The sequence below is a fragment of the Odontesthes bonariensis genome, chromosome 13 (assembly GCF_027942865.1).
Source record: "Odontesthes bonariensis isolate fOdoBon6 chromosome 13, fOdoBon6.hap1, whole genome shotgun sequence".
NCBI lineage: Eukaryota > Metazoa > Chordata > Actinopteri > Atheriniformes > Atherinopsidae > Odontesthes > Odontesthes bonariensis.
In genome coordinates, this window is record NC_134518.1 from 24,659,721 (window position 1) to 24,682,022 (window position 22,302).

The 22,302-nt window shown below is 38.8% G+C and overlaps 1 protein-coding gene across 1 annotated transcript in view; it reads right to left on the reverse strand.

Annotated features, from left to right (window-relative positions):
* Positions 1-22,302, reverse strand: part of tnmd (tenomodulin) — a 66,692-nt gene that overhangs the window by 11,728 nt on the left and 32,662 nt on the right. Inside the window, exons 3-4 of the mRNA XM_075481754.1 lie at positions 12,983-13,123; positions 3,888-3,995 (exon numbers count right to left, since the gene is read on the reverse strand). Of these exons, the coding sequence (XP_075337869.1) occupies positions 3,888-3,995; positions 12,983-13,123 (249 nt within the window). The remainder of the gene's footprint in view (positions 1-3,887; positions 3,996-12,982; positions 13,124-22,302) is intronic.

Here is a 22,302-nt window from a genome sequence, read left to right on the forward strand (position 1 = left end):
GCAGAGAAATAAAGCCTTGGTGGAAGAATAGACTGAGGATTTAAGCCCTTTAGTAACCATGTAATGATACTTTTCAAACTTCAATAACTCTTAGAAACCGAATAATGATACATAGAAAGAAAGCCTTAGGCTATGTACACACGTAGCCAGGTATTTTTAAAACCGAATATTTCCCTCCCTCCGTTTATAAAATAATTTGTATCCACATTACCTCGTTTTCGAAAAAAACGCCTTCCACACATAACCGAACATCTGCGTTTTCACCTGTCTTGACAACCCAAATGCATTTGCTGTTTTGCGCAATTTTCCCTCGTCAGCTAAATAATAAAGTGTGCACGCAACTTTTTTGAGCACACTGACAGGTGATCGCATGACAGTGGACTGCCCCTCGATATGAGGACGTAATAATTCCGACAGCGACAGGAGTGAGGACCGGGACATGCGAAATTGTCACGCCATTCCTCTGGGAGTACGACTTGGGCGTGTAAAATCAAGGCAGTAAACAGCGCCTGCACAATAATAACCACCACAGTTCTCAAGGCATCCATGCTTATTCAGTAAACAAGGTCGCACTTTAGACTTTAAAGCAGATTTGTTGTTGTTTTGGCGCATATTGTGACGTTCAAAAACAAAAAACTCCGGTTATCTCAGTCTACACGCAGCTGCATAAACGGAGTTTTCAAAAATCTTCACTTTGCCCAGAGTTTTTAAAAACATTCGTTTACGATGCGTTTTTATGCGTTTTCATGCGTTTTCATGTGGATGACAGGTCCAAACGTTGAAAATTATATTCGTTTCAGCAGATACCCGGCTACGTGTGGATGGGGCCTTAGACAGCGGTTATGTCAGACTTTAGGAGTAGGCCTATGTTCCTGGCTGGGCAGCATTTGTTAGGGGTTAGCTATCAACTGTAGGCGATTATGAACTATGGATGAATTTTCTGTCACATTTTCTGTGTGACCAGTCTTTATTCCTGAATAAATCAGCACAGTTAGTGAACTTTATTGTTCACTGGCCACCCTGCCATTCACTATGTGCTGCTGGATTTTTGGCGAATTAAAATCCTCTGCAGTGGTGTTGTGTTTTAGAACACAATTTTGCTGTTTGCAGTTGTTGTCTAAGTAGGAGGTTTAGGGTTGCTGGGTGAGTGTTGGTCATCCATATTAAGTGGCTGTTTAATGGTGCATCCACTGACAATGTTATGAGGGAGGCGGACGGTGATTTCTATGTCAGACTGGGAGAACTGGAATGAAGCTCAGGGATTACTCCCTCAGACATTTCATTGAGATGGCAAATTGAAAAGGAAAGAAAAATCCTGGCAAACAATTCATGTTTGTCACCTGGTTCTCCCTCGCAGGGGCGGCATTTTCTTATCAGCTGCTTGCAGTTTTTTTCTTTGTTTCTCACCTCGGCTCTCAAGCCTGCTGCTGCTGCTTTGAGCCCTTTGTCCTAAAAGCCTGTGGCAGGGTTAAGCAAGGAACCACAAGTGCTTGGCTTTAACCCCTGTGAGCTTCATGTGTTTCACCACTTGAGAAGGAACTTGTGCCGATCTTCTGCAGGTTCACATGTGGGTGGATGCTCACAGAGGATGGCTCAGGGGCCAGTGTGTAAGTGAGGACAGACTCAGGTCACTGCTTATAACCTAACTTTGCCCCTGTAGGACATTTATTGATTAATAAGTAACTATCCTCCACCCAGATATGACCTTATGTATCATTTGCTCACGCAGACCAAAACATCTAGAAGTGCACTTAAAGAATATATGACATCTAGTGGTTGTGAGAGCAACTGCATGTAAACTTTAAAAAATGGTGTCCATGAAGGTAGCTGCTGTGTTGTAAAAAGTTGTTGTTGTTGTTCTTATATTTTAATAATAACCATGATGGATTTCTAACCCCAACAAAGAGATGTTATTGTCCCAACCCAGTGGAGTTAACCAATTTAAACACAGGTTTGCATCTACAGTCAGTGAGGTTTAGAAGGTTCCTGTTTCATTTCAACCATTCACTGGTGATACAACCCAGATTGTAGGTCCCAACATAACTTTTGAAAAATCAGATAGTGATGGCAGATAGTGATGCTAATGTTAGCTGTTGTAGCAACAAAGAAGAAATCATTAGAACATTTCAAAGAGCCAAACAGCAGGAGTTATCTTCATTCTGCGGAAAATAAAAGTAAAGCTGTAACATTAGGTGGACTTTAGGTTAAAACAAGATGAGGATTAGCCATGCAGTCAACAGCAGAAAAATGTGGATGTATTTCACCAGGTATCATGACAACGGTCACGGCTTCGCACAGAAAAGAAGACTTCCAACGTTACTTTAGGTGAGACGCAGAGCTTTGTTTTGAGAACTTAAATGAAAACGCAAATGAATGTTAACTTGTTAGGAGCAATCAATCTTATCAGACTTGATAGTCTCTTGGCCTGGTTTGGATATGGAATTACTTGGGTTTGTATGAGTCAAGGTTTCAGGAGTCAGATGAGCTGTTTCCCTCTGTCCTTTTTTGTCTGTCTTTGTGTTATGCTAATCTGCTGCCAGCTGAGTGAAGGACTGAGTAGTTGCTGATTAAATCCCTCAGTAAAGCACAGTTTTAGAACATATGTCTTATTACTTTAAGGTAATTATCTTTTTCTTATCTGTTTCACGTTCAACCATCAGACCAGGTTGACCTAAACCACCTGCACTACAAAGAATATTGTATGTTTAACTATAATAAAAGCAATAATGATGCTTCCCCCAAAACATACTTAACACAACAAATTACTGAATGTGTTTTTGTTTTTAAAAAAAATTAGTTTTATTTTCAGGTTCTTGATATGCCTTTGGAGTCATTTAGATGCCATCTCTCAATGGATAGTTATACCAGTGTGAACAACTTGATGCAAAAAAAAAAAACAAGTTTAAAACACCTTTTGAAAGTTATTTGATTGAATATAAGAGCCTCCATCACTACTGGTATGAGCCCCAGTTGTTTGCTGGCCCCATATGACTCACTTCAGAGCTGTGAATTGAGCCAATTAGACTTCACATTGCACAAAAGAAGACAGAGATGGCATGGACATATGGTGCTGCCTGGGCAATTAGTATCTGTAAATGTGGATCAGACATTATGAAGATGAGAAGGATAAAAAAACAGGGTTTTTTTTTTTTTAGCGTAACAGCTTGTGTTCTTAAAGTTAAAACTGAAGCTGCACGGGGGCAATTGGCTAACTTCTCCTAAAATGAAGCAGTGAGTGGGGAGAGTCCGCGATTTACCAGCCACTTCCTCCCAGCCCCAATGTGAAATGTAAATGTTAGCATTTGAGACATTTGAGAGAAGGATTTTCTCTTTGAACATGCGGCCCGCTCTGTGAATTGCACTGTGACACTGAAAAAAATGGGAATTCTGATTGAGTGAATTTCCTCCATTTCTTGTTCTGAAGTTCACATGCAACTATAAAAACTCAGAGAAGTCAAATGAATCTTGCTGAGGGAGCCTCGTGAATTTTACAAAGAAAACATCTCTTAAAAAATACCATTTTAATGGTTTACTTCTCACTCAGTACTCTCTTCCACCCTTCCCCCTTTAGGCTATTTTGGTAGAGCCTTTGGAAGAAATGATTAAAAATTAATATTGGCTCAAGATTGACAGCAGGCACTATTTGATGTGAGCCACAAAGAGGCTACGGGTTTGTGGTTAGCTTTCTGGGAGTTTCACAGGCACCACAAACCCTAGTTTATTCCTCAGTGAGAGGGGTGGTAAGATAGGATGAGATGGACAGGCTGAGGATTTTTGTGTTGCTCACAGAGCTCTACTCCGGTTATCTCCTGACAAAATGCATGACAGCCTCTGCAGGACTACAGAGAGTCCAACGTGCATATAGCAAAGTGTGAGGCATACTGTACCAGTAAATCTCTGTCCTCGGTCTGCACCTCTGCCACTGTGGGTAGTCTCTTCGTTTGGGTCCTGATGTAGCACCGCTGATGTTCAGCAAACCGTATCCCAGTGATCCCCTTAGAAAAAGAAAAAGAAATTGAGGGAAACTCTGAAATTCAGACACATACGTCACACGTTAGTTGTCTATGATGTAGTTATCTCATAAGATCTTGGACTTTCATTTCAAAACGCTCAGCTTTGTGCTGACAATCAAAGCTGTTAAAAATTAAATTTGAAAAAAAAAAGTTTAAACCAAATTAAAAAGAGGTGCTTTGATCTTTTTCAAATTCTTTTTTATCATGCTATAAAATTGATGACTGCTTGGCCCCTGCAATGCTGCTCTTGCTTTAAAGCTGAATTTAGAGAAAAGGTGGGGGTGTTCCACTGTGGCTGTATAATACTCCATGGCAGGATATATTGCACAGGAGAGCCAAGTGACATTGTCAAGAATGAAGTGTTTTCTACAGAGAGTGCCCCCATTGAATTAGCCAGTCATAGGTCCCTGTCACTCTCTTAATCTGTGCAGTCAAGTGTGGAGTCACTCTCTTCAGCTCCACTGATGATCCTCCACCATGTGGACTGTAGCTCCATTCAGTCTGACACACAGAGCCTCAATAGGCAAGAAAGATCTGTTAATTCTCTTTTGCAGCTTTTCTGTGTTAATCTAAGATATTCAAGCAGAATAAGTCTGAAAGACTATCAGTAGATCAGATTGTATCCAATTTATTTTCTGCAGAGCTTCTCATTCAGCATACTGTATTAGAAGAGACAGCTGGATCTACATCTGACAGTGTGGCTTTAAAATTGTATCAAGTAAAATTTGTATGAGCTGTAGCATGAAAATGGACTTGATTCAATCTAAATTTAATTACAGTAACACAGCGATTGTTATGACATCTCCCGTGAATCGATTAACGCGACCATGTGGGTGTGATTTCTACATTTTTTCTGTGTTGCTTGTCACTCTAAGAGCCAGATACCAGCTGCATGAGATAACATAAAGTGAAGGTTGTCATAATCTACCGCCTGTAATTTCATCTGTGTGGAAAAAGGATGGGGCAATAATGGTCTTGAGCACAAAAGCATGATGTTTATGCCGGGCCTTATTGTGATGAGTCTTTGTTTAATTTGGGTCTGTGTGTTGGTGAGCTGCAGCAAAAGAGAAGAGGGCAATGCTGTGATGAGACACGATGATTACTGGACTTGGTCAACCAGAAAATGAAGAAAGACACAGTAATACAGAAGAGAAATGGGAAAGCAATGCTATTTTAATGGGCAGTGCTGAAGTATCTACATATGCAACTGCAAACCTTCTTCATGCCAGATTGATGTAAAAGAATTGTTGCATTCTTACACTCCAAACCAAAAAGAGGCCCCCTGCTGGGTCTCTTTGCATCATCAATGTCTGAACATACACAATAGCACACGAACACGCTACAAAGCTGATTTCTACCTGTCTGCCAGGATGTACAATCTGCACCTGTGGGGAAAAATGCACATACTGCCAGTGTAGAAGGGGATATCATGTTTGTACAGAGGTGGTATTGAGTCATGATTATCACTTTGTCTTAAGTTTCTTCATTCCACATGGACATGTTTTTTACAAGAGTCTTGCTTGTTTGGTAGAAGTGAAGATGACAAATGAGAAAATTGTGTGCGACATCTTAAAGTTAAGTGTCAGCTTTCTATTGTTTCTTGGTCTCCATCCTTGTGCATTCATGTTATACGTAAAACAGCCAATCAGGGTGAATGTTCATCAATGGCCACAGCAGTGCACTGACGCTCCAAATGTGCCAGTTGGTCAGCTTGGTTTGTTTGAACCCTTGTAGGACATGAAACATGCATTTGGGAAGTTTCTTACACATGTAACCTAAAATACTAAACTTTTTGTTTGTGCATCCAAGCTTAATCCAGTTGTAGACAGTAAATATAGCAAATGCAATCCATGATTCGTGGCTGCAGTAGTTTATAACAAATCATGAATGTGATTGCATATTTGAAGATGGTCCTTTTTTTGATGTTGTTGTCTTTCTCACATTCTTTGGACATCAGTCAATCAGACATCCAAGCAAGATGTGATGTTACCGTGGGCTATCCTCAACATCATCAGTAGTTTTCCTGCAGTCATGAATTAAAAAACATGCTCCAAAGAAATCTTAGATGGATGAACGCTGGGGGCTAGTTTTGATGCTTCAGTTTGATTTGCTGTGAGATGAGGAGGCAGTAGAGCGCAGAGCAGCAGAAAAGAAAGGTTAGATTTTTTTTTTCTCAAATTCCCCTTAGACCAACATATATTCACAGCTAAAGGCAATCTGTAAGGAAGAGAGAAGTATAAAGCCACAAAACAGATTTACCTTATTTGTAGATGATCACCTCAGGTGTACTGATTTCTTGGTATTACTTGCCAGTTGATGGTTAGCAGTTGAGAAATTAAAGGAAGGAAATTAACTAAATCCAATTACTATCAATGTTTCTCCTTTTAAGAATAATAAATAAACAAAAATCACTGCACTCACCAGTAGTTTTCTCCCAGCATCTGGTTGATTTATGGATGCTGGTTACTTTATCCTTCAGGCTAGAAGCCATTTGGAAGGTAAGAAGCCCAAACTGAATACTTACAACTTCTGTGGCACAAACTGAGCCATAAGTTTCAATACCGGCACTGAGAGGCTGGCATCAGTTAAGGCTCTAAGGGTTGTATGTGATCAAAACGGCCAGGCAGTAAATGAAAAGAAAAACTTTTCCCACCCTTGTTTGACATTCACCTTTGCAGTGGTGAATTCAAGGAGTGCTTTTATAGTAGTAGTAGTAGTAGTACTTCTACATAGTTCTAGACATAATTTCTGTCATATTTTAAGCAAGGTCATTTCCATCATTTATGGTTTCAAAATGAAAAAGGTCTGAAGTAAAATTCCTTCTACATAGTCAGTATCTCTGCCTGAAGATGTAATCTAACTGATTACTGATTGCTGGTCACATCCATACATGTATCTTAGAAAAATATAGATTTTTATTTAATCTAAGATACCTGTATAGATGCCCCCCCCCCCTTCATTCTTAAAACTAATCCCAATTTACATTAAAATGCTAACATGAAATGTTACCTTGTGTATTTGTTTTGCTCAGTGGACTCTATATGTGAGTCCACTGACATAATGTTGAGCTATTGTGGTTACCTAACTCGGTTTTACAATGTACACACACTGTACACTATTTGCGCTTTTGTTTTGTTTGAAATGGTCTTGTCTTTTTCTCAGATTTTGCTCCTCATTGTCTTTCTCCATTGTGCCATCAAATCAAGTTTGCTACAAACGCAGCATGTAAGTGTGTTGTGTGACAGTAATAATTAAAATAATTGTCCGTGTGAAACAGTGGGAGCACTGAGCAGAACATATTTGTGTGAATTAAACAACGCATTGAAGCAATTTACTTGCATCCAAGATTTTTGATAATCACGTTATCCGAGTTACTCGAGTTACTCGAGGAATTGTTTCAGCCCTACTGGGGACGCTTCTCTTTGCAATACACATCACTTCTTTGGGCCTGGTCATTCGCTCGCATGGCTTTTCACATCATTGTTATCGTTCCCACCAGACGACTTCAGCACAAATCTCAGCGGTTTTCTCTCACATATCCACATGGATGAAGGAAGACTACCTTTAACTGAATCTTTTTACCATCCCAGTCAATCATTCCATCCAACACAATACCAACACAAATTTCCTCTTCAATTATTTCTAAAGTTACAAAAAAAGCTGGGTGTCGTAATTTATGACCAGCTATCCTTCTCTTACCGAGTTACATCTGTCTCTCGACCATGTTGTTTTTAACAAAAAAATCAGGCCGTACTGACTCGGTATACCACTGTGCTCTTGGTACAGGTAAATGTCTTGCTAGAAATGCTCTTCCTGCGGGTCTCACTGCCTGCACACTGTTCCCTCTTGTCCACTCAGTCCTCTCAGGAATGTTGTATAGTACTGCCATACCCACACTCAATGGAGTCTCAAATCCAGGCTGTCCAGTCCCACTCTACCTTCAAGGACCTCTTGAAGACTCTCAGTAAACACCTCCTCTCCTGACACACCTAACCTCCACTTAATTTCACTTATGTACTTGTTCTACTTAAACTCCGTCATTTAGATAGATTCATGCTGATTTAGTACTCTGTATAGACCAGGGTTTCTTACTTTAATGTTGCTTTGGCTAAAAGCATCAGCTGAATGAGTACTACTACTATCTACTTGAGAATAAGGGCCTTCTGTGATGCAACTGTGCAGGCATTTGTCCAGATGTCATTATTGTATGATGATTGGTTAAATGTACAAAAGTATGTTTTACTCGTATAAAGTTCTTAATGTTAGCCCTAAAATCCAAGGCCTACTTGCAATGAAGAAATGATGATGTGATTTAATTATTTATTTTGTCTGCGTTACTGCAGCATTCCTATCTGCAGTGCAAATGCAACCAAATGTCTTTTAGATAAACTCCTCCGTCCACATAGGACTCAAAGAGGTCTTGAAAGTGTTTGATCCAAATATGCCTCTTGATGTAGATAATGATCTGGAAATCAAGCTGAAGGCTTTGCATGGTACTCCTATTTGTTTATTGTCTGGATTTGTACAAATTAAAAATGATCCATAAATGTTGCTTTAAATTCAGGAAAAAATGTTACATCTTCAACTTTATGTCCTTTGCAGATCATTTAATCTTCTATTCACAGTACCAGAAATGTTGAGTGTAGCTCAAATGTTATTGCCTTTGTTTAATGTCAGTATGTGTAGTCAAAACCTTTCAACTTCCACTCTGTAAAGGAGCTTTTCATGTATTTCAGCGGTCAAACTGGGATCTGGTCTGTGGTGAGATGTATGTAACACTCAAAGCGATACAATGTAACTTCTCAAAAAGCCCATTATGGAGCTCCCCCTACAGGCTTGGAGGTAATGTACGGTTACACTGTCGTAAATACAACACCCTTTCACTTTCACGTTTCACGTTTGTTGACGAACCGGCGAGGAGTCAGAAGGTGCAAGCTATGTCGACCGAGAAGGTAAGAGTAATCAAATGTACCTGGGAGCGTGAGAGGGGTCTATTTGTTTTTGCGGTAGGTGTGCCAGAAAGCAAGTCGAAGTACTTCCGCTCAGCTCCCGGGCCGGTCCAGCAAAGTTACATAGCGCAGTTTTTCCAACTCAGACCCCCGAAGGGCATAGGAGACAGGCCAGTCGTAATATTAAAACTCATTCTAGCCGTACAATTTTTTTCAAGCTGTTATTTTAAGGTAGAAATGTTACATAGTATTGCTTTAAGTCTGTTGGTCCAGGGCATAAGGTCTCCTCACTGAGGAGGAGGAAATCTAATCAAAAACGCAACATTAACTAGTCTTGTCAGAAGCCTTATAGTTTAGTTTATGGCCCCGTTGGGAATTGCACAGCTGTCCTTAAGTGTCAGGTCTACAGAGCTGTGTTCAGAAATGTGCTGTGCAGTCCATGGCTGCTGTTTCTACATATCTCCTCGGCCAAGCAATTTGTGTTACAAGAGTTTTTCTTTCACAGATGCTGCTGAACGCCATGGAACTCGGGAACAAATTCCACAACGAGCATGATCTCATAAATCAAAGAAAGGTAGCTACATGCCTTGTGCAAAGAGAGTAGTTATTGATGAGCAGTGCCACAAAGCACAGCTCAGTTGCACTGAAGTTTGTGAGAATGTCATGAAACTTTATGAAACGACTCGTATCTTGGGGCATGAATTACTTACTTTTTTGAATGTATTCTTTATTATTTTGAAAGTTGACTCATAAATAGCAGCATAAAGTCTCAGAATATTTAGTCACAAAAAGAGCTTACTGTTTTTATTTCTGGGTTATGGTGGTTGATATACACACTTAAACTCAACCAGGAGAGCAAAGTTCATCTTCCATTTGACTCCGTACTTTTAAATTTACTTAAAGCTATGGTAGGTAATCCTAGAGAGCTAGCAAGAGAGCTAGCAAGATTCGAAAGTGTCCACTCCTCTAAGCTCCACCCCCCCCTCCCCATTCCGTCAGTGCTTCATCCAAAGCCGGTGGAACCGCATGCGCACATGGAGCAGGGAGCCGGCAGAGGGGGGCGTAGGCAGAAAGCAGAGGCATCTGATTGGTTTTTTGTAGGCGACCAATCCGAGATCAGCGTCCCGCTGATCTCGGATTGGTCAGCTTTTTCTCAGTCCTGCAGCTGCCACAGAGGTCTGATTATTTTCGTCCCTTTTTCTAAATACATCTTGTGTAGATTTCTATCAGGATAGACGGACCATTTCACCCAGTATTACAAAATGTGTTTCTGAACAGGATTACCAACCATGTCTTTAAGTAGGAAACTTTACTTTTGTTTTCAGTTGCTGTGGGGGTTAGATTTGGGCAAATAAAACTAACTGGTGAGATTTACACCATTTATAGAAATAATTGGTTGGGGTTAGGACAATATCATGGCCTCTTTGAAAAAGACATTTAGATGATGTCGAGTGCGTAAGAATCTATTCTGTTCTGAAGAAACACAAAATGTGGTACTAACACACGCAAATATCACTCTGAAGCAGTTTGGCAACATGTTACAAAGTAGCATAATTACTTTTTTTTTTCTTTCTAATAACTAGCAGCAAAATTCATTAGTTTTGCAATTTAAGAAATCTGTTACTGATTACACTGTCACAAGCTATCAATTAATGGTGACATTTCACTGCAGGTGCATTCTAATGACGCAGCAAAAAAAAAAAAAAAAGCTAAATTATTAATAATAACAAAAGAAAGTTGAAAATCCCGGACTCATTTTCCATCTCTCCTGTTTCTCCAATGTGTATCTCACTCGGCTAACAAGACGGCAGAGATGACAGCATTTACATTGTGGTAGTTCTCACATTACTATGAATTTCCAGCTGGGATAAATTCCTTTCACCTTAGGTTGGGGATATTGTCAATTGAAAATGTGTCAATATTTAACATGAATGGCAAAAGGACGGACTGAAGTATCTGTACGGGTGTGGCTGTAGACAGTTAATTCTTAAGCATCTAACCTGTGTTTGAGTCCAACCTTGACGCTGCTGTTTTTCATCTTCTTGTTTTTGATCTTTATTTTTGACTTCCTTTGCTGCACAAATGTAGTCTACTACTTTGTTAGGTATTAAAAGTAAAAAAAATAAAAATAAAAATAAAAAATGAAAAATATGGTTTGGTGTTAAATTACACAAATAACATTTTATTAGAAATGAATGTTTTGCTGGCATTTTCCATATTGCCATGGTGTTGTGTCCTGTGAATGTTCTGTTACAGGCTCTGGAAACCGTACCCATACAGAAGTGAGGTTTGGGGGTATCGTCTGCTTTCAAAGTGACGCTGCAGCTTATTGATCAAACACGTATGTGACGAGCTGGGAATGAAAAGGGGTTGCAAAATACTGCAAGTCTGAAGGTAACCACAAAATGCACACAAAGAGTGCAGATACACATGTGCAGCATCACAAGGTATATTGAATTTATACATTAGTCGTAGGTTTTCTAATGTTAACTACAGCAGACTTACTATTAGCCAAAAATATTTCTTATTCAACATTAGCTAAAGCTTAGAAACCATGACCAAAGTATAAAAGCTTTTGTTACTTTAATCATGACTGGATTCTTTCTTTGAAGTTGTTGTGGCTTCACTTTAGTGCACACATTTGTTATTTATCTTCAAAAACTTAACCTTTAAGACATTTGTTTCTGTTTAACATTGTTTTTTTTCCAGTAAGTCTGATTTTACATGAAAATGATTAAAATAACTCATTATTCCATCTAAGGATGCCTCTTTTTCCATATTAAAAGGAGTCTTGTGGTACACAGTCCAGTTGGCAAAATCATCTAATTTTCTACTCTCCACACAGCCCCCAGGCTTGATGGAGATTGTTTTAAGGGTGCTTTGGTCTTTGTAATACTATGAGACATTCTTTTTTTTTTTGTACTGCAAAAAAAATCCTTGTAACGTCAGAGCCCAAGCTCTCACTTATTATAACTTAATGCAAGTTTTTTTTTTTTTTTGTCACAATGAGGTTTGAATTACTCTGCCCAGTCAGTTGTTACTTCAGTGTTCCATGGTAGAGCACTGAATCAAACAAATCTACGCTTGGGATGTGATTCACATACAGGAAGTGGAACAAGCAACAGCAAAATGCGTATATGCATGTACGTGGTGCATACATGCACACACACACGTTGGGCTGGAAAAGAAAGGGAAACGGAGGCTAATTTCAGAGGTTAAGGTTTTCCTTCTTCTGCTGGTTTCCATCATTGATTAAGTTTACATTCACAAAGCCAATTGTAACAAAAAACAATGACCACTCAATGCAGGTTTTTGTTTGGGATGAAGGGTATCCTGTAACATTCAGCCTTGCAACCCAACATTTCACAGTAAATAATGGTGAGAGTAAGAGCATTCATTACCCAGCCAAGCAGCACGCTCCCCTCTCTGAGGTGCAGCAAGTGTAACTTCCTGCACACTCCAACAGGATTTAGGAATGAAAGGTAAGTTAATGAATTCTGCTGGAAACAAAATTGCAGTTGAAAAAGGTGCGACAAACAAATAGTAAAGGGTTCTTAATGGTATTTGTCTCTGTACTGAGAAGAAGTTGCTGTATAGAATTAGTGGGGGAAAGCACTTTTTCAGTTAGACTGATTGTATTCTCTGGACTGTTGTGTGCACATAAATCTTCACTTGTGCTGCTGTTTTTAAATTACTGATGCATATGTACAGTGTTTTAAAAAATTGCATGTTAGATCTCTGTGTATAAACCCCTTCGAGAATGTAATTTCCATTGCTCTTACTGTGATGATTCACGGAGGCGTCAAACCATTTTCTTTCTTCGGTTAGAGTGACAATTGAGAAAGAACTCGAGAAGAAGATGTGATTTTTAAGGAAGCATAAATGCTGTCAATTGGCTCTTTGAAAAGACCAGGATGTGAACATCATAATTCCTCTCTCCTGAAGTGAAGACATGATTGAACTGTCAATTTTTCATCACAAGAAGGCTAACTTACATGGCCTTGTTCAACCTTCACTTACATTTTTGAAGTCATGCACTTCAAGAACCTCCTGACTCCCGTTTCCCATTCGAAAGATCTCAATGCGCTCATCTGGGTCAATCTCCATCAAACTGTCTGTCTCCAGGCCATCCAACACAGCTTTGTACCGATGGTCATAAACCTGCAATGACAAAAAGAACCACAAAGTGTAAATTAGTAGTGTAACAATTAAGCAAATTCCCAGATTTCAGCCCAGCTGCAGTGTCTGTCACGATACTTCCCCATTAGCACCTCTGCTCTGCCAACATCTCAGAACTTTACCTCACTTTAAACAGTTCTGGTGCTACTCTCAGTGACAGATGTTTCCCTGAATGGAAAAACTAATTTCTCGATGAGAGCATTTCACGCAGGATTAAGAATCAGAATATATTCTTTATTTGCCAAAACCGTGAAAAACATCAGAATAATTGCTGCAAAACCAGCTTGGAGGAGATTGAAAAATCTTTGCAGCTCAATAAAACTTCAAAGAAGTAACAAACCTGAAATGAACATTTTTTTTATATGCATTCTCGTTCTGAATGATCATGTCAAAGTTCTCCATTAAAACAGAAAAATGTTTAACACCATAATATAAGACTGACAAATTAAGCAAAATTACACTGCAGTTCACAGGAAACGGGACAAGAAATAATTAAAATACCTGCTACTGTATATGCAAAATCTTAAACATTAAAGCTGTGTTAATCTTTTTTTTTTTTCTTTAAGTCGAGGTCAAATTTATTTGTATAGCACATTTCATGTACAAAACAAATAAAAAGTGCTTTACATAAAATAAAAGCATTGCAGCGGGGAGTGGAAGAAGCATTAAAATACATAAAAGAAATAAAATATTAAAAGATACCGTGCAGATTTCATGCATAAACACATGAGAAAAGAAACTTTTGATTTAAAAATGTCTACATTTGGTGAAAGTTTAATCTCCACTGGCAGTTTGTTCTACTTGTTTGCAGCATAACAGCTAAATGCTGCTTCTCCATGTTTAGTCTGGACTCTGGACTGGACCAGCTGACCTGAGTCCTTGGATTTAAGAGCTCTGCTGGGTTTATGTTCTCTGAACATATCAGATGTATTTTGGGCCTAAACCGTTCTGGGATTTGTAAACCATCAGCAGGCTTTTAAAATGTATTCTGTGACTGGATGGAAGCCAGTGCAAAAAAAAGTTGGCAAATTCGTTGCATTTCTCTGTGGAGAGGAGGTCTGGGTTTAACCTTTAGGAGGATTTGTGAGTTTTTCAACCATAGCAAACAGAGTTCAAGAATTGTTTACATTCTTATTAATCATTTCAGATGAATGCAGCTGTCTGGCCTTGCACAGCTCATTGTTATAACTACGCAGGCTTTGTTTGTACAGCTCATAGTGAATCTGAAGCTTTGTTTTCCTCCTCTTACGTTCAGCTCCGACTGCGCTCATTTTAAGCTATGGCCTTCCTAAACTGACACTTGTTTTCTCATTAATGTACCTCTTCTTAACTGAGAAGCTGGTTGTTTGAACATTGAGTGATCAATAAATCAAATAAAATACAAAAATGGTCAGAAAAGGCCAAATCAATAACTACAACAGAAGAAATATCAACACCTTTAGAAATGACCAGGTCCAGAATGTGACCTCGAAGGTGGGTAGGTTCTGTTACATGTTGCCACAAACCAAACATGTCCAGCACAGAAGACAAGTCTTTGGCATTACCATCTGTCATATTATCTATGTGAATGTTAAAGTCAAGATAAAATGGTTAAAATCAGTCGAAATAATAGACAATAATTGAGAAAATTCATCAATGAAACTTGCACAGTATCCTGGAGATCTGTAAATGATTAAGAACAGGATTTTAGGAACACCCTTTAACATAAAAAGATTTTCAAAAGAAGTGAAATTGCCAAATGAGATCTATTTACACTGGAATGTATCTTTAAATAAGGCAACCTTTCCTCCCATTTCAGCATTTATGCATAAAGAAAATCTAAATTGTGTGAAATTATGAAGTCATTAACTAACACTGGCTTATTGCACAGAGACCTAATATTAAGTAAGGCTAGCTTTGTGGAGTTTACACTGGTCTCTGTTGTATTCTGAGTTGTATGTGGTACCGTTAACAGATTAGATAGATTCACCCAGCAAGGTGACAGTTTTTGATTCCTTCTTTTACTAACTAACACAGGAATCCTATTGGGCCCCAGCTTGTTCTCAGAACCGCTGTCAGTAGTAGGACTACTATAGCAGGGACCCTGAACACATCATGGCATGTTATATTACAGAAAGATAGTTTTCTGAAATGAATTGTGTGTGTGTGTGTGTGTGTGTGTGTAAAAAAATCTTTCATAGCTTTATATATTTTGTGATGTTTTAGACTGAACAACATGCATTCAGTTCACTTTTTTCATTTCTGTGTACAAACCTCCTCAATAATGAGCCAAAACTTCCCTCTGACCACTGCCCTGTTGTTTACCCATCTGAAAAAGGCTATTTAATTACTCAACTTTGCTGGACAACAACCCCTCGGAGCTCGGTAGGTGGGTCCTTTTGCTGTTGTTGTGACAAACCTGCATCATTAAATTTCTTATCAATGAGGGATTAAGTCCACATAGTCAGGTAGATGGAGGGCTTTTGTTCGACTCCAATGTCAGGTTTGAGGAACAAAAGTAATTGGTTTTGTTTAAAGATCCAAAGCACAGCTTAGAAACTCAGTTTCTAAGCTGTAGTTAGCAGTGTCTGCAGCAGTGCTGCTATCAATGTTGTGGGGTCCATGATGATCGCTGTCTGTCCTTGTTGTGTTGTCTTCTTCTTCCGGATTTTGAATGGAAGCCGCTTTTTGTTCTGGTCACTGACGTATGTGTATACGTCACTGGCGTTGGCCATGTGGCTGTGACGCAGATGTAAACTAATCTGTTTTGGCTGGAACAATGGAAACGAAACGACGCCGTTCTCAGATCTTCCCACTCTGGAACCCGTTTTCCAAAACTATCGTTTTGGGGTAGTGGGAGGACGCCGGCTCCATGTGGCCGCGACAGCCAAACGATAAGCAAAAGTATCGGTTACAGTGAAAAACATTTCCGTGTAGCTGTAGCCTCATGAAGGCAACAGAACCTGTCCAAATTAAACTGAACTTCAAAATTCAGTTCATCCATACATCATGGAAAGGACTCTCGGGCACTAACATGCTCACCAACTGGACTGGCTGTCACAATACAAAAAGCATGAGTTATAAAGACGACTGAACGTCTCTACTGTACATCCTTATGTAATAAGTAGTTGTTTGTTGTTGGATTATCTAATTTAAACCAAACCCTTTTGTCTATGTTTATCCACTGGAAAAACCTCAAGTCAACCAAATCAAAAATAAATGCTTAAAACTATGGTACATAATAATAATAAAAAAATGGTGAAGGAGTCTAAAAAAGCCAAACAGACATATCTAGAGTTGATTAATCTGTATTCTTGTGACTCTTTTATTGTGTCTTTTATCTTTTATTGTTAACACATTAGAGACATTAGGATTCTATATTTCTATCAACAGATGTCAGTTAGTGAGGAGTTATCAGTAACAATAGCCAGAACATTTTTAGGACCGCTCGAAAAATAAGTCAAAGTGACAGCTATTTAAACAGTCGCTTGCTGAATTAAAATATTTGCGCTGACAAACTGAAAGGTCAAACATGAAATTTTATTGACAGAAATTTGCCTAAGGAAAGCGAAATAAAGACATTTTAAATCTCTCGTACAGTTGGGGCTTTTCTCTTCAGTGTGTTGCCTCAAAGGGATGTTGTTTATCACAACTGCTCGCTTATGTACTGTTCTTGGACACGCATGAATAGCTCTTAAAATTCCCTGTCTGGAAAATGATTCATGCCCACCAGCTGAAAATATGCTATTAATATTTATGTGAGGGCTGTGTTATGATGAGAAATATATTGCTGAGTTCATCTTCATCTGTCTCAGTGGCAAATCAGAGCCTCGCCAATGAGACGCATGATTAATGAATACACTCAAATGGGAGTCCATCAGGATTTATATCCCCCATCAGAACCATCTCAATGTCCTCTAACGTTCAAACACAAAATTAGCTTTCACTTAAAACTCTTTTACATGTTCACCTTACAACTAGTTTTGCATCTGTTCGCTTACATGCAGCTTCCATGATATTTAAATGTGCTGTAGTACATACAGTGATCACATTTCTCTTTTTGAGGGGGAGAACAAAGTAATAATCATCAAATGGGATATAATTCTTAATATAGGATCACTGTTAGAATGGCACTAGCCTATAAATCTCCATTAACATGGGTCACAGTAGCCTTGGCTTCGAAGAGAAGTAGAACTTAAAATTGTCAGGAGAAGGCAAATTGGGATGGGCTTGAAATTTAAGTGTCAATTGAGCAGTTACGGATAAAATTGAGGCTATTAAACAGTCTCAAAGTGCGTGTGGTGAATTAAAGTTCTATTTGAGAATTTCTTTTATATTAACATAAAGGTGGGAATGAGGGAATTGATTCTCGAGGCTTATTGATTTATACTAACAGTGAATTACATTTTCAGCAGGCTATCTCTTCTGATGAAAATCCTGCAGTGAGCATCTCCCCATCGCACTAGGTTGAAATGGATAATAATGTATTACAACAGTTTGACTTAAACTGGTTCAATAGCTAAAGCTGCTGCTGTGCACCATAATTGGCATTCTGAAAATAGAAATGAATAGCCTCTTTAAATACTTACAAATGCTGGAGTACATTGGGGAGTGTATTGCTGAGTGATATATGCAGCAATAAGGGGAAGATTTTGGAGCGCAGCACAATATTTTACCTTGGAGTAATGATGGTGATCATTATGATTAGTTTCTGTGTTCATAATCTCAGTATTTATGTCTAAAAATATGCAAAACCAGATTTAAAGAGAACTTGGCTCTTTCTGTGGAGGAAAAAAAAAAAGGGCTCAAAGTTAATTAGCCTCACGTACGACACCAAACAGACAGGTAAAATGCCAGCACATATGAAAAGCTTCAATTGATCTTACAATCCCTGTGCAAGGACTGTGAGAGACTATAACGTGACCACTTTGGTCACGACGACATTTAACATGTTTGAAACACTTTGACAATTATGCCACTGTGACATTAGTGCTGCAAAAGGAAAGACTTAGTTTAACAGCACACCAGATATGTGGTCTGGAAAAATTAAAAAAGAAAGTTCTCATTGAAACTGAGCATAAAATTGTGTAACATGTGCGTGAACATTAAGTTAATGACACTAAAAATATGGCACATTGTCGTCTCTTTCTACACCTGCATGAATATGATCGCACATCACTTTCTACAAGTCAGCTGTGAATGAGACGGTGATTGTGATGCATGAATGAACTAGCAAATCTGCTAATACAAACACAACTGCTGTGTTCTACCCGATTTAACACTGTGCTCCCCTTAGCTGATTTCAGCCACATCTCGCTGGGTTCCTCATCTTGGCAGCAGCTGAGCTAACTTCATCTGACAGACTTTGGAAAACACTGAGATAATTGGTGCATCTTGAGGTGAGATGTTTTTGTTAACCTGAACCTCATCTTCTACAACAACTAACATTACAGACAAAGCTGTACACTTGATCTATCAGATAACATGTATTCGATATGATTGATCTTCCCTGAACTATAAGCAAGATGTATCCTCAACTAAAACAAACTTCAAGACATTATCAACCATTGTATTTGATTTTTGGTCTCCTGGGCTGCTGCTATAAGCCCAGCATTATCATCATATTTAGGTTCATGTAACAAACACTTGCTTATTATCACATCTAGCAGATATTGGGCAGAATTAACATAAAGTATTCTATCTTTGTTCAGATCAGCGCCTGAGGGAAATTTCTCTTTAGCCACAACATACTCCATAAACAACGTTGCACTACAATACTTTAATTGTTCCTGTGGGGAATTTTGTGTCAGACTAAGGTGCTGTCCAAGCGTAGCTGGGAAAGAAAAGTAACGGCATAAACAAGCAGATTCCCAATTTCATATTTTGCACATCATACTTTTATTGCACAACCCGTGAAAAGAAGTGGCTTCGATGTTACTGTGGTCAAATAAATGCTCTTAACGCTCTTTGATGCTGAATTCAGTGGCTTTTTCGTGTAAACACACTTCTGAAAGTAAAGCAAAAGAGTTGATATATGAATTCACAACACTGAACTGAATGATGCTGAAATACCTGTTGACTAACAAAAGGATAACATGCAAGCACATGTATATAAATGCTCTGAATATTTTTTTCATACCTGAATATATCCCAAAAACCCTTCTCATTTAATAATTCAAATGCCCTATAATGGCAGGTTAAAGGCATTTTGAAACTCTTAGAACTCAGCTAGTTTTCCTGAGGCTATAACAATAAATTCTTTTTGGTGGTCAATTTTCAAAGTTTAATTGAACAATAAAATATTTTATGTTCATGGTGATGAATCAACTGAGTATTTTAATTCACATTTGATGGTACAAACGTCTTCCTCAATCTAAGCCCATAAGCATGGTTCTCTGCTGTTTACGGACATTTGGCAATAAATGGAGGCTCATAAAGTTAGATGAGATTAGGCCCAAAGCAGCTACTGCAAAAACTAAAGAGATGCAGTTCTATTGAAAGCATATGTTTAAAAAAAAAACAAAAAAAAACACAAACTATCATTTAAAAACTTTCCTCCAAAATTGTATCCTCAGCAAATGTAACATTTCTTAGCTTGCTTTTTGCAAGCCTTATTTTAAAAGAAACTGTCTCTGCTAATACATCGGACCATTCTTTGAAACACTGCACAACTCCCTGAAATCGAATCTAATGGTTTCTGGGATTTGACAGTTTTTTGTTTTTTTTTTAAATTCAAAAGGGTTTCCTGTCAACATGTAAAGTTCCTGCTGCGACTATAAGCAACAGCTTCTTATCTGAAGCTCAGTGTCGACTCCCTGCTGTCTCTCCAGCCGTCTAACTTCTAAGAGCGAATGGAAGTGCAAAAACAAGTTGCAGAGTTGGTTTCTAAGAAAGCAAAGTGGAGACAACAATATGGTGATGTATTTGGATGTTATTATTTTTCATAACTGAGAAGCGCATTTGAGAACTTAAAGGTGTACAGAAACAACTGATGACACCCGAATGAAAAGCACAGTGGCTGCAGAATGAACATAACTCAGAATAAACCTTGTTATTTAAAAAAAAAAAAAAAAAAACACCTGCATTCCACTATGTTTGATAGGTCTCCGATAGCTGCTGGTCTCTCCTCACATCACAGACTTTTGTACACTGAGACAAAAAATTCAGATTTTCCACTGCTCGAAAAACATTCAAGCTCAGGAGCATAAGGCGATCTGTGCGGAAGCCTTTACAGACAATGCCTTGTTTATTTCCTCCGTTCAAGGTTTCTGTCTGAAGTGGTTCTTAACAACCCCCACCCAGATGGTTTCAAACACGCACTCAAAGGGAGAAGAGTGAATAAGAAGCGGCAGGCACAGCCAGACCTGCAGGCTGTTTGTGCGAATGGGTTATGGTGTTGCACCTGAGGACATTAAGCAAAGGTCACGTAGATGTTGTTACAGGTGAGTGGGTCGCAGTTGTCTTTGTGTGTGCGTGTGTGTGGGTAGAGAGTGTGTGCATATGTGCGATCGTGGAGGAGGTAGTTGTGGAAATGAGCGAGATGAGCTGATGACAATATGTCCTCTTAGTTGTCCTTGAGGGTTGGAAGATAGAGGCTCCAGTCAGGCGGAACTGGATGCCTGTCATTCATGGCGGGGTGGTAATGGTGGAGGAGGATGGGGGTGGAGGGTTAGAAGGCAAGTGGGGAGGAAAGGTGGCGTGGAGGCTGCATAGTACACAGGGCCTCCTGGGAGCCATAGCCAGCTCTGTGATAGATCGAGGTGGGCAGCAGCTAAGACAGTCATACCACCGAACATTGTGTCCTTGTGGTTTTAGTCCTTTTTAAAGTCTCTTCTGTTTGGAAACACCAAGAGAGGCATGAAACTAAACTATGTTAGACAACAATATATTAATAATGTGCGGTAATGATGACACTACATTTTGAATATAATGAAATGTTTTCTACCAGCATAATATTTTTGTATCTGCCATGCTACAAAACAGTTATGTTTTTTTTTTTAATCAAGTATTTGAATTGTCTTTCCTACAAAAGTGCCTCTGAAGTGCAAAATAATTTAACATGACAAATGAATGAACCTTTTAAACTGTATAAAGTTCTTGGTCCTAAAATGGTGCCACACTCAGTGGTCCTGGAAGTATTGTCAGTCTTTGTTTCTTTTCTGAGATGCGTAATCATTCCAACAGGAAAGTTGTTTACATGTGAGAGCAGCTTATTAAGCTCTCCAGAGCTCAAATAAAGACCCCAGTTGGACTGAAGAGGAGATGGGAAACATTCATAGCTGGGTTTCCGTGTTCTAAATATGTATGTGCTAAAGTATTTTCAATAACAACCTGTGGGTTAGAATCTGGTTTAAAATATGTTTTTGAAATTTGGTTGTTGGGTGATGCATTTGTTCATGTTTGAATCACAGACTGAAGTCCTTGTCAAACAGACATTGTACTTGATGTGTGCAAGAAGTTATCTTTTTTCTCCAGTGAGCACGTTCCTCACTAAAAACCAAAACTGCACTTTTAAAATGTGTGCAAACAATTGTAGCTCCTCAAAGGCACACTAATACACCCATTCCAATATGTACATATTATGAGTCTCAACTAGACTCAAATGGTCTAAATGTTCTCTACACTTGCCATGTTAAAAAATTTTTGTACGTTTTATGATGTATAAAGTGTAGAATTCCTAATAAAGCTAATTTCTTTCACAATTTTTCTTTTTTCTTTTTGTCAAAAGGATAAATGTGTCAGAAATCCAGATTTAGTAACCGCAATGTCAAACAGACATCTGTGCGGCAAATTTGGCTGCACTTGCATGTGATATGATCTCCTACAGTGAAAGTTAGATTTGGAGTTTTTTTTTTCTTAACAGTTCACAGCGGTCCAGCATTCTCGAGTCAAACCCTCGATTCCCCTCCAATGCGTGTATATTGAAAAAAGGGATGTGATCAAATTAAATAGCCAAATTGTTCCTTTATACCGACCATACAGAGAAGGAGGTGCTTTCAAATAACATGCAGGTGTTATGGGATCAGAGAAGTAATAGCATACTCATCTTGCTTATACACACATCAGTTACCTATATGACGACCTCTACTGCCCCTCAGTGCCATATCTTTTGCCCCCATTCGACTTTTGAATCTAACAAACAGGATGTCAAGGTGCAGCGAAGATTCAAAAGTCCCTTCTTG